The sequence below is a fragment of the Myotis yumanensis genome, unplaced genomic scaffold (assembly GCF_028538775.1).
Source record: "Myotis yumanensis isolate MYYU_CA2020_CCGP unplaced genomic scaffold, mMyoYum1.0.hap1 SCAF_8, whole genome shotgun sequence".
Lineage (NCBI taxonomy): Eukaryota > Metazoa > Chordata > Mammalia > Chiroptera > Vespertilionidae > Myotis > Myotis yumanensis.
In genome coordinates, this window is record NW_027223759.1 from 85,106,751 (window position 1) to 85,120,185 (window position 13,435).

Genomic DNA, 13,435 nt, shown 5'->3' on the forward strand with positions numbered 1-13,435 from the left:
CCGCTTTCTTTCAGCTTCAGAATGGCAACAAAAACAACCAAATTCACAATCGACAATGACAGATCGAAACACTTGCGTGTTTAGGAAATTCTAGAAAGTTTAGAAATTAAGGGAACCATGGAAGAAGCACAGGCTGCAGAGCAGCAGAAGGTATATTTCTATAGAATAGGAGAGCTGAAAAGCTGCAACAGGTACATTTCCATAGAATGAGGGAGCAGGGAACAGCAAATGGTCTATATTTACAAAATAAAGGGAAGGAAGCTCCTCATCTGAAAGGAGAGGAAAGCCCAAAGGGAATAGGAAAACAATAAGGAAGGAGGTTCAACCTTTGAGCTCAGGAGTTACCATAGTAACCAGTCCAAGGGAATAGTGACCAATCAGAGGGATATCAAGGCACAAAGATCTGGGGCCTTTACAAGCCACTAGAGGCCTGGTGCACAAATTTGTGAACAGTTGGGGTCTGGCCAGCCTTCCCTGATCGGGGCCAATTGGGCCGGCTGGCCAGGGGGAGGGGCTGTGGGCGGTTGGTGGATCGGCCCCGTCCCCTGGTCAAACTCCCGGTCAAGGGGACAATTTGCATATTACCCTTTTATTATATAGGATAGAGAAAAGGAACTCAGTGGGACTGTTCCCCCTGGCCACGTGGGAGTCTGTTCTGTGGGACCCTTTCCCCCTCCCCACATGGGAACCTATACTTGTTCTTCAATAATTTCCACCTTTGGTATACCACCTTCTGCCCGTGGATTCATTCTTCGATTCCCAGGGACAAAGAGCCGGGGAATCAGTCTGCCCAGGGGAATACCACGTGTTCCAGTCCAAAAATTCCGTTTCATTCTTATTGTAGATCACACAGGGAGAACGAAGGGTGAACTATTCAACTGCGGCAGCGATTGACTATATTCTACACAGTGAGAAAACCTGGAGACATTTCCAAGGTCCACCATTTCTTCTTTTCATTTGGGTCAACTTTCTAAGCTCTCTTAATCTCCGTTTTCCAGCTAATGAAAAGAAAATAGGTTTCTATCGAGTCTCCTATCTACCTCCTCCAGGACTTCTGTGAGGGTCAAATGAGGTGAGGCAGGGGAAAGCGCTCACAGACACTTGTTAGAGTGTGAAATGTTTGCACGTGAGGCTGGTTGGGGCTAGGAGAGGAAGCCAGGTGTGGCTACCTGACGTCATTACCCGGATGGTCGGACACTTAGCATATTAGCCTTTTAATAGATAGATTAGCATGTCGACTGTACATATTCCTTTAACAACAAGGCTGTAAATATTTGGTAAGTGAATTTCTTGAACTAATTAGCAGCACCGGGAAGCTGCCTTTGTGATAGGGGTAATCTTGAGCGTAGCTGGGGGTCCGCACCACGAGGGCGGAGGCCTGAGGGTCAGGCTGGGATTCGGCAGCCCTGGTCCCCAACCACAGAGCAGGTCTATGCCAGGAGGACCGGGCATCGCCCCTTTAACAGGACTCTCACCGGCCCAGCAATTTCCGGGGCGGTGTCATTGCCCCTTTAAGAGCGGTGCGCCCGCCCCGCCCCCGAGGGCGGAGCTTCAGGGGACTTTAAGGGGCGGGCCGGCGGGCCGCGGGGTCTCCGGGGATCTGGGTCTTGTGGGCTCCCGCCGCGGGCCGCCATTGCTTGGCATCTCCCGAGGGGCCGCCCCCACCTCAGCCTCGCTCGGTCGCCGCTGCACCGTCCTCCCCCAGGTAAGCGCGAGGCCCAGGCCCCGCCGCCCAGGCTCGCCCCACCCCCCGCACCCCTCAGCTCGGGCCCGTCCTCGCTCGCTCGGGGGCTCTGCGCTCGCGACCCGGGCTGCGGCCTCTCGCCGGGACCGTGTGCTGCCTGGAGCCTCCCGGCCTGGCCGGCTACACATTAAACCCGCCGGGAGGGGAGGGGCGGCGGCGGCCAATGGGCAGGGCCGCCGAGTTTCGGGCGACCGGTGCGGCGCGGCTGGATCGGGGCACCGGGGGCGAAGCGGGCGAAGGTGCGCCGGCCGCCTGGCCGCCCCGAGTGGCGGGCGGGGGTCGCGGGCGCGGAGGGGAGGGGAGCGGGGTCCGGGCGCGGAGGGAGGCCGCGCTGCCCGGCACCTGCGAGGGGGCGGCTTGCCGTCCAGCTGGCGAGGTGGGTGGGGCAGGTCCGGGGTTGGCGCGCCGGGAGCTCGTCACGGTCCCACGAGAAACCCGGGCATCTGGGCGCTCACTGTCGTTTGGCTGGAACTTAGGTCCCAGGGGTCGTGAGAGGCAGGTGTGGCCCGGACGACGGCTCCGGAGGACCCTCCCCGGTCGGGGCGGGCGAATGGCGGTCCTTCGGCTGTAAATGCGAATTGTATTGGTCACTGTCACCACGTTTACCGCGTCTCAGGAATTCCAGAGACCCACGTCTCTTGGGGCATTTTAAATGAATATCAAAAGCATAACCCGGTTTCTAACATAACTAGCACGTGGTTGAACCCCGCCTAACACAGTGGGTTATTTGTGCATATAAACTAGTTTCCAGGGCTTTACTGTTTTTCTCTAGGTAAACGTCATTTAAAACGATATGTACAGTATGCCTTGTGTTGAATTATTTCCTTACAAATAAAAATCCTCTTACAGGAACGTATGTTGGGATTACCGGGACAGAAGATAGTCCTATGTTTACGGCACTTGCTGCGTATTGGTATATTGCTTTATTAAAAAGCAATTGCTTACCAAAGATTGTGGCCACCAGCCATGTATGAAAGTACACACAAACTTTTGAGTTTTGCATAGGCATAAACACTTAATTTAGGTAGCACAGGCAATTGGTATTTTTATGATTGTAAAGGAAACCCTTCTTGTTAGTTTACTGCCAAAAAATTGGAAACAGCTCGGCCATGATGTGAATGGATCGGAGTAGTTCCCTGTCCTGGTATCTTCGTGAGGGACGTGCCCAGTAACACAAGTAATTTAAACAATTGGGTGTTTAATTACAGTTTCTTTAAGGGTCATAAAGAAAAGGCTCAGGGTAATAAAAGGAGTCAGGAGTCAGGAATGTTTTTCTGAGGAAAAGACATTTCAGCCAGAAACCTGAAATTAGTCATGTGAAGTGGGAGCGGGCGGGGGAGTGGGAGCGGTGGGCAAGGAGCATTCCTAACAGATGGAGCAGAAGGGGAGAGACTCCGGCGGGCGGGCGGGCGAAGCGGAAGGGGCACCGGAGCGGAACCAGCAGCTGGCGGTGCGCTGCCACTAGCGATCCAGCCAAGTGGAGGAGCTGGGCCAGGGAGCAAGGAAGGACATTGACCCTTCTAAGCAGGGGTCAGATTGGTGGTTGCAAAAAGTCAGCATGCAGAACGTGGGAGGTGGGTGTGGGAAACGCGTGAATATGGGGACATTTTCTTTAACAAAATTGAAAAAACTCTTGACATCTTATGTTCTGATAGAAAATTTAACTACCAACATGACCCTCTCCAGAGATAATTTCACTTAACAGTTTGCATGTCCTTTTATTCCTTTTGTGTCTATAAGATATAATAAGTAAATATATATGTACGTATTCCACCTCAGTGTGGGATAAAATAATATTCCTTTTTCTCTTGATTTCATTTTTCACTTAAAATTTTGTTTGTGTCTAAGATCAACTGTATTTTAAAAACAGCTATGTTGTATGCCATTGTATGTACCATAACTTAACTACTTGCATGTTGAGGGACATATTTAAAGTTTTCTTAAGTTAATTATGTCCTGAAAAAAACCTTGTTTCTACAACTTGAAGCACGTGTGGGACTATTTCTTTAGGATATCCCACCAGAAATAGACTTGCTGAGCGAAGGATATGCACGTTAAAACTTTGTTGTCAGATCCTCCTCCAAAGAGGACAGTGTTTTTCCCCATATCCTTTTCCACACTGGCCATCTGTAAGTCTCTTGAATGACAGACAGTATCTTATTTTTTAAGTTTGGATTTTCTTGGTTAATAATGTTGAGGTTGAACATCATTTTAATGGATATTTTCATTGCCTATCACTTTTTGGAGCTTGTTTCTTCATATCTTCCCCATTTGTTTTTCTATTGGGCTTATCATAATGATTTGTGATAATTCTTAAATAAACTGCATGTTAATCTTTCAAAAATTTTTTCTGTTTTTTTTTTTTAGTGTACTATTTCCTTCTAGTATTCATTTCTTTCACTTTAAATCTTTAGTTCATCTGAAATTTATTTTCATGTAAGTTGCTTTTATGTTTTTGTAAGAAGAACGGATTTGTGGAATTGGTTTTTATAGTTCTAAGTACATAGTTATTGAAATTCTAAATCGGGAAGAAGCTGGGTTTTTTCTTAGCAGGTTAATTCTGTATAGTGAGTCTATTTTCAAGGTGTAGAAGTGAAAGTCACAAAACTTGTTTTATAATTCACTTGTTTTCTAGAAACCTCAAAGGTGTAGTACATTTTGAATATTCTTTTCCTTAAAAAACTTTATGAAAAAGTTCAACATATACCGAAGTAGTCAGAAAAGTATAATAAACCACATGTACCCATCATCCAGCTTCAACAGTTATTGGCCAGTTATCTGGGCAGTTTGTTTAATTTCTATTCCCACTTCCTTGTATTATTTTAATGCAAATACTAGACCTCATATAATGCCTTCTATAAAAATATCAATATGTATCTTGAAGAGATAAGGACTCTTAAATATAATCATTCAAGTTATTCTAAAAAATTTATAAAAATCACAGAAAATGTATCTGTATCTTTTCACATTTTCCTGATGAGAGTATAACTTTGAAATAACATTTTCATAATTAAAAATTTAATACCTGAGATAAATCAAAGCACGGTGTTTAAGTTATATCTTTGCTGTGTATAGTATTCTCATTAACATAAAAGAGGACACATTTTTGGAGGTTAAAAAAACAGATAAGGACTTTTTAAAACATTTTTAATACTACTATTTTATCTAAAATAAAAATGGCAGTGATTCTTTTTAAAAAAATGTATTTTATTGATTTCAGAAAGGAAGGAAGAGGGAGAGAGAGATAGGAACATCAGTGATAAGAGGGAATCATTAATGATAAGAGAGAATCATTGATTGGCTGCCTCCTGCATGCCCCACACTGGGGATCGAGCCCGCAACCCGGGCATGTGCCCTTAACCAGAATCGAACCTGGGACCCTTCAGGCTGCAGGCGGACGTTCTGTCCACTGAGCCAAACCAGCTAGGACCAGTAATTCTTTAGTTATCTATCATAAACAATCCAGTCAGTGTTCAAATGTGTGTGTATATGATTTATATCCTTGGGAAGTTCAAATGACAACTGTCATGGCTTTGCCAGTTTACATAATTACATAGGAGTATGCCTACTTGTAAAAGGAGGATATAATCCTCAATTTATAGCTATTGAATTATTTTTACTATGTTGGTGTTTATGTTAATATTTCATATTTTATATTTATCATGTTTACAAATGCATCTAGTTTAAAGCATCAACTGGTTATGCAAGATTTGTTAATTTTATATGTGTATGTATATATAAAACAAAAAATGTGTCTTAAAATTATTTTATTTTGGAATAATTTTAGACTGTGTTACACCGGTTCTCAACCTGTGGGTCGCGAACAATGAAAATACATCCTGCATATCAGATATTTACATTACGATTCATAACAGTAGCAAAATTACAGTTATGAAGTAGCAACGAAAATAATTTTATGGTTGGGGGTCACCACAACATGAGGAACTGTGTTAAAGGGTCGCGGCATTAGGAAGGTTGAGAAACACTGGTAGAAGTTAAAACAGTAGTACAGAGTTCCCATATACGTTTCACCTAGCTTTCCCCAATGATAACATCAGACACTAAAAAAAAAGATTATTTTAATTAGGATCTAAAATAGGTCCACACATTGTGATTGTTTGATATGTATTTTAAGTCTATTTTAAACCGTACCTTTGCATCTCTTTATCTCCCCCTTGCTATTTGTTGAAAATGCTGAATTAATATTTTTGAAAAATACATTCATCCCGTATGCTTTGTTTGCATTTTCATTCACCTTTTTCGTTCTTTTTTTTTTTTTTTAACCTGTGCTCTTTGATAATTTATTTCTAAAGTGAGTGTTTTACATGAATGATGCTGTGATGTAGTAGAAAGAGAGACCAAGATTTGGAGTCAGAAAATCAGGGTTTGAGCCCTGTCTTCATTATTTACTAAATAATGGTCTTGGCTGCCTGGCTGGTGTGTCTCAGTGGTTGAGGTTCGATGTATGAACCAGGAGGTCACAGTTCGATTCCTGGTCAGGGCACATGCCCAGTTTGGGGGCTGGATCCCCAGTGTGGGGTGTGCAGGAGGCAGCTGATCGATGTTTCTCTCTCATTGATGTTTCTAACTCTCCCTTCCTCTCTGTAAAAATTCAATAAAATATATTAAAAAAAAAATGGACTTGGCCAATGGCTTAATTTCTCTGACCCTGAGTTTACTCATGCAAATAAGATAGTACTTCAGGGAGTTTTTCTGAGGACTAAGTAAGATTATTTTATCCTAGAGGCCCGATGCATGAAGATTTGTGCAAGAATAGGCCTTCCTTTCCCTGGCTGCCAGCACTGGCTTCCCTCTGGCACCCGGGACCCAGGCCTTCGCTCTGGCCGCCGCCTTCCGCCTTTTCTCCAGGCCGGAGCTGCCTTCCGCCCGCTCTAGCCTGCTCCGTGGCCACCGCCAAGAGGCTTGCCCTTGGTGGCTGGCTGAGGCTTGCAGGAGACTTGGCTTCCTTTGTCGCTGGGGCGACGAAGGAAGCCAGGCATCCCACCCACTCTGGCCAGCTCTGTGGCTCTGTCTGGTGCCACCATATTTGTTATGGAGTGATGATTAATTTGCATATTACCCTTTTATTAGTATGGGTGATAAAGAGCTAATATGCTTATTAGACTGGACGGCAGAACGACCTTCCGGACGACCAGTGGGCGGGGGGCAGGGCCAGCGAGCCTGCTCCGCCAGGCCAGCCATGGTGGTCCTGGTGCCCCCCCTTCCGCAGAGGCAGCAGGAGAGGTCCGCAGCATGGGTCCCATCCTGGTGCTGCCCCTTCCGCAGAGGCAGCGGGAGAGGGGGCGGTGCGGTGCGGTCCCAGAGCCTCCACAGAGACCGGATGGGGCACGACCGGGCGCCTCAACCTCCCACGGCCCCTTCCCCAGCCAGCCTGGTCCCAGATCTCCCCTCCTCCCCCACCAGTGGGTGGAGGGCAGGGCCAGTGCTAAGGAGCAGTGAGCCCGGTTTCTGGTTGAGTGGCACTCCCCTCCCCCCGCTCATTCAGAAGCCGGGCTCATGGCTGGCAAGTGCAGCAGTGGTGGTGGGATTCTCTCCCGCCTCTGTGGCAGGCGGCTGATAAGGAGCAAGGGGTCCTGGACTGCAAGAGCCCTGACTGTGAGAGGGATGTCTGTGTGCCAGCTTAGGCCCTATCCCCCCCAGCAGGCGGACATCTCCCGAGGGGTCCTGGACTGCGAGAGGGTGCAGGCCAGGCTGAGGGACTCCCCCCCCCCCCCCCCCTTGCACAAATTTCATGCACCTGGCCTCTAGTTTACTAAATATTTGTTGTACTTAATAATGAAATGTGCCAGGTGGCTCACTTGAATAAGTAGGAATTATTTCATCAAGGAGTTTACAGTAAAAGAGACAAACAGGTAAATAATTGCTGGAAGCCGGTCCATCCTTGCTGCTTGACATAGTCGCTGCAGGAAAGACATCTGCACAGCATATGTTTCAAGGGACCTGGCATATATAGCATATTGTTCTTAGTATGTTTGCTCTCCTTAGCGGCCATGTGTTTTAACCAAGGTCACCTCTCCGAGAAAGGTTGTTTCCCCAGGTGGGGATTTTTCCCTGAGGTTAGGGAGGGGATACAACCCCTTAACTAAGTGCCAGGCGGGTAGTTAATCACTTTAACTACAAACAATCACGCTTAAGCTACATAATCTTTACTCCCTGGAATGGAGATAAGAAACGCCCTAACCTTTGCAATAGAAATTGACAGGATTAAAATTGACTGGTATAAATACAGATGTAACAAGACAATAAACATCAGATCCTAATCAGATCCTAACCAGAACTTTGGCTGGAGATCCTGGCTAGAGGTCCTGGCTAGGCTGCTGATCAACTGAAGGCTGTCTCCGTGTCATTCCTTCTTCACTGACTGTCCACACCTTTGGGGACCCCTGGACCTGCTGGGGTTGGACCCCAGCAAATAATTAAAATCTGATTAGTGAAGCAGGAAAATATTTTCAGGGTTTAGAACTAACTGTTTCTCAGGGGAGATGTAGGTAGAGTTGCTGAGTTAATAGGAATAAGGAGCGATTCTCTGACAGAAGTCTGGGATAACAAGTATGACCTTTCATAGGCAGCTGAAATGAGACTGGATAGCAAGGTGCAAAAGGAGCAGTGCCTGAAAAACACACCTGGAGAGAGAGAGACTGGAGCCAGATGTTATTTATGGATGCTTAGTAAACTTGAAAATTTTAGTTATTTCCTTAGGATTTAAGCAGATGAATGTACAAATGACAAGTACCATGGCTTTTCCAATTTACCTAATTATGTAGGAATATCCATACATATAATATGTGTATGTTGATAACTTTTAATTTATAGACATTTTTTTTTATTTTCTTAATCCTCACCCAAGGATACTCTGGCTATTGACTTTTAGAGAGAGTGGCAGGGAAGGGGGGCGGGGGGAAGAGACAGACAGACACACAGACATGGATGTGAGAGAGACACATCGATTGATTGCCTCCTGTTCACACTCCTGCAGCTGGGGAACCTGCACCAACGTACATGCTATTGACAGGGAATTGAACCCATGACTCTTCGATCTGCGGGTGAATGCTCCAAAAACTGAGCGTTACCAGCCAGGGCAATAGATACTTTTAAAAAAAATGTGATAGTATTTATTTAAAGTTAGATTTTATTTTTGTCAAGTTTATAGATGTTATCTAGTTGAGTCATCTAATGGAAAGGCTTCTTTTGAAAATCAGAATCCCTGAATTATCTCCCTCCTCAAGATAACCACTGTCACATTTTTAATAACATTCTGTTATTGCTACTTCTTGAGTTTTAGTTTTAGGAATTCCTACTGGCAAGATGAGGAATTAGCGCTCTATCCACACCTAGCTCTGCTATACCCTTCATTCAGTTCTGGTTAGGTCAGTATTTAGTATTTATAATATTGCTAGTAGCCCAGTGCATGAAATTCGTGCACATCAAAAGGGAATTAATTGCCCTAACCGGTTTGGCTCAGTGGATAGAGCATTGGCCTGCGGACTCAAGGGCCCCAGGTTTGATTCCAGTCAAGGGCATGTACCTGGGTTGCGGGCACATCCCCAGTGGGGAGTGTGCAGGAGGCAGCTGATTGATGTTTCTCTCTCATCGATGTTTCTAGCTCTCTATTCTTCTCCCTTCCTCTCTGTAAAAAATCAATAATATATATATTTTTTTAAAAAGGGAATTAATTAGCAGAGATATTTTAATATTGCTATTTGCCCTTTCTCTGTAATAGAAGTGTGAGAGATGAAAGGAAATTAGTAAAATGTATATGAAAATAATATATAAATTTATTAATAAACAGTAACAAAAGGATATAACAACAACAGAGGCATGATATAAAAATGACAAAAACATGATATGAAAACAACAAAAACATAATATGAAAACAGCAGTGATGCAAACAATGACTGATAAAGTGATTAAACTTATTCTAATATCTCCCTGTACACCACATTAAGAGTGAAAACACTTTCAGAGTGCTTGACTAATTTCCCTTGTGATGAAGTATTTAGAACTTTAATTGTAACGTCACATGCTCTTCAAACTCGAGAGAAAGCAACATATAACTGACCATGTGCGAAAACGGGTTCAGGTAGGAATATGCCTACTTTGTCTAGAGTTTGTCCTTGTCATTTATTAATAGTCATCACAAATGCTGGCATCACAGGAAACCGTCGTCGAATCAATTTAAATGAGAGGCCAGTGTCAGATGGGGACAAATTAATTCTTGGAATCAGAACAACCTCTCCCTCTGCAGATCCTGTTAATACTTCAGTTTCGATAATGTTAGGTCGTAATCATTTGATAATAAATCTGGTACCATTACAAAGACCCCATTTACTATTAAGATTTCTCAATAGCGTGATGATTGTACCCACTTTCAATTTTAATTTATGACACGGCATTCCCGAAGGAGTAATACTATTAAGAAATTCGATGGGAAAATTTTCCTTTTCAGCATCATCTGTGGAATCAATGGAATCATCACTCATATATGTGTGAAAATCTTCATCAAGTATATCCAAATTTTCTTCATTTAATTTTTGAACATGCTCATTTTTTGGACAAAGAATTGCACGTTGAGATATATTTATAATATCTCTAGCAGTGGTTCTCAACCTTGGCTGCACATTAGAATCACCTGGGAATCTTTTTTAAATCCTGATTCCTGGGCCTCATCCTCCGGAAATTGTTTCTTTTTTATGGGGTGGGGCCACAACATTAGTAACAAAGAAACAGAATTTCTGGAGGATGAGGCCCAGAAATCAGGATTTTAAAAAGATTCCCAGGTGATTCTAATGTGCAGCCAAGGTTGAGAACCACTGATCTATAGATTTGTATTTCCAAAGGTAGCTTCAATAATAGATCCATCACAAATCATTTCACTTCCATGTTCCGCTCCAAGGGAGGGTTCCTGCCTGAAACCTCGCCCTCCAGAAAACAGCTGGGGGAGGACACAGCCGTTTCCAAGACCACCCCTATAGGACTGACTTCCTTCCAGTTGGTCACGCTTCTGGCTGTGATGTTACACCCAGGGTTTTTATATAAGTAGATGATTAAATTATTGGCTGAGCCATGTAGTATACTGTGATTACTTTCCTTTTTTTACACAACTTCCTGTTTTCTCTGGAATGAATAATTGTCTTTTTTTGTTGGCTTAGTTATATGTATTTATTTTTCTCAAACTCTTAGTTTTGTAAATTCAAACATTAGGTTAACATGGTAGTTTTTATGGTATTCCCATTTTATGTGTATTATATTTTTTAAATTACTAATACCCATTTTTTACTAACTTTAATGTTCTTAATAGAGATAAGGAACAAAGTAACATTAATTTGATATTATAAAGAATTGTTTATATTAAGTAGCAGTTTAAAATCTGTAACTAATAATGGAATATTTGATAAAAACATATACTTGAAATATATTTGTATTTTAGTTGAAAAAAGTGATTATTTTTTATTTTTATTATGGAACCTCAGAAGATAAATGGAACTTCTTAGGATTATTATCATCAAAGGATACCTTAGAGCAGAGGATCTCAACCTTCTGGCCCTTTAAATACAGTTCCTCATGTTGTGACCCAACCATAAAATTATTTTTGTTGCTACTTCATAACTGTAATGTTGCTACTGTTATGAATCATAATGTAAATAATCTGATATGCAGGATGATATAGGCGACCCCTGTGAAAGGGTCGTTTGACCGCTAAAGGGGTCGAGACCCACAGGTTGAGAACTGCTGCCTTAGAGTATTGTAAGCATGTCAAACTCAAAGGCTAAAACGGGCCAAATACACAAGGTTTAAGTTTTTGGGGGCTGCAAAACAACAAAAGCTTCAATTTTCATAGAAACATAGATTTATATCAATAGAGACATGCTGAATACAAAGGCTGAAATAAATGAATAATTGTTAACACAAAATAGAACAGTTTAATAAAAATTAATATTTTTTTCTTGAACATTAACTTACCAGACACTGAATAACTGCACAAATTAATAATGTAATGCAAATAAACCTATTTTTGTTCTCCAAAAGCGAAATATTTCCTGTTGCGCACACCAAACAAGTCAGTACAAGACTAATGACGTGGCAATCGGCTACTAAAATATTTGCTGCTAGTCTTAGTGGAGAGAAATGGTGCGACTGCGTGTAAGGCATGTAAGGGAAATGAATGCAACACGATTATAATAATCAGTCATTAGCAGAGGTTGTAGTTCGTTATTAATAATTAGAGGCCAGGTGCATGAATTTGTGCACTGGTGGGGTCCTCAGCCTGGCCGGTGATCAGGGCCAATTGGGGCGTGGGAGGTTGGCCAGGGGAGGGGCCTTGGGAGGTTAGCTGGCTGGATGGCCAGGGGGAGGAGGCACGGGGGGTTGGCTGGCCCTGGGAGGGGGGGAGGGGTTGCGGGAGGTTGGCCGCCGTGATCGGAGCCATCGGGCCAGCCGGCCAGGGGGTGGGGAGGTTGGCTGTGGGAGCGTACTGACCACCAGGGGCTAACTCTGCGTTGAGTGTCTGCCTCCTGGTGGTCAGTGTGCATCATAGCAACTGATCAACTGGTCATTCGGCCATTTGGTTGCTTAGGCTTTTATATATATAGACTAGAGGCCTCGTGCATGGATTCGTGCACCAGTGGGGTCCCTTGGCCTGGCCTGTGCCCTCTCGCAATCTGGGACCCCTTGGGGGATGTCAAACTGTTGGTGTCGGCCCGATCCCCACAGGTCAGGCCAAGGGACCCCACCGGTGCACGATCAGAGCCGGGTGGGGCCGCGGGAGGGCTCCAGGGCATGTCCAGCCCATCTCACCCAGTCCATATCAGCTGGACTCCAACAGCAAGCTAACCTATTGGTCGGAGTGTCTGCCCCCTGGTGATCAGTGCGTGTTATAGCGACTGGTCGAACGAACTCTTGAACATATTAGGCTTTTATTATATAGGGTTATATATATAACAGGATATTATAAAAATTAACTAACAAAATTTTTATTAAAACATTTCTTACATATCGTTACATTGGCTGGGCCACAGATTTGACACGCTTGGTGTATGGCATTGCCTCCTAATGTTTGTGGGGATATGGCTATAATTTAGTGATCCAAAAGACCTGATAAACTTCATAAATGTTTGCCCTCTCCTACCAGATCAGCTCCTTATCAAATAGTCCACTATGTTTAGAAATGCTGTAAGCCATGATTCTATTTTATATAAAGTCTTTAAAAACTTTGAAGTGGCCAGTTTTAATTAGTTTTTCAAATTTACTTTACCAGGAGCCCTTTTAAATAACATATTTACGAATGGCCACAGAACTTTACTAAATAACACCATTTTTCTAACTGCAAATTCAGGATCCTTCTGATATCTTTTTCTCTCCTGTTTTATAGTGACAAAAATGCTGAGATTCTTCCGTAGAACGCTTGGGCGTCGGTCAATGCGCAAACATGCTGAGAAGGAACGACTCCGAGAAGCTCAACGAGCTGCCACACACATTCCTGCAGCTGGAGATTCTAAGTCCATCATCACGTGTCGGGTGTCCCTTCTGGATGGTACTGATGTTAGTGTGGACTTGCCGGTACGTAGGTCTCACTGACCTGCAATTCTATATGAGATCACTTTCTTCATTTGAGCTTTCTACTTGATAACTTCCTGGGGGAATAGATAATAAGAGTTAGTGTGGATCAGGCAC

The 13,435-nt window shown here is 43.7% G+C and overlaps 1 protein-coding gene across 4 annotated transcripts in view; it reads left to right on the forward strand.

The window, feature by feature from the left end:
• The first annotated feature begins 1,577 nt into the window (after positions 1-1,577).
• Positions 1,578-13,435, forward strand: part of EPB41L5 (erythrocyte membrane protein band 4.1 like 5) — a 169,841-nt gene continuing 157,983 nt past the window's right edge. For all 4 annotated transcript variants that reach the window (XM_070423144.1, XM_070423145.1, XM_070423146.1 and 1 more), the window contains exons 1-2: positions 1,578-1,705; positions 13,134-13,321. In XM_070423144.1, the coding sequence (XP_070279245.1) occupies positions 13,142-13,321 (180 nt within the window). In that variant the 5' untranslated portion in view covers positions 1,578-1,705; positions 13,134-13,141. The remainder of the gene's footprint in view (positions 1,706-13,133; positions 13,322-13,435) is intronic.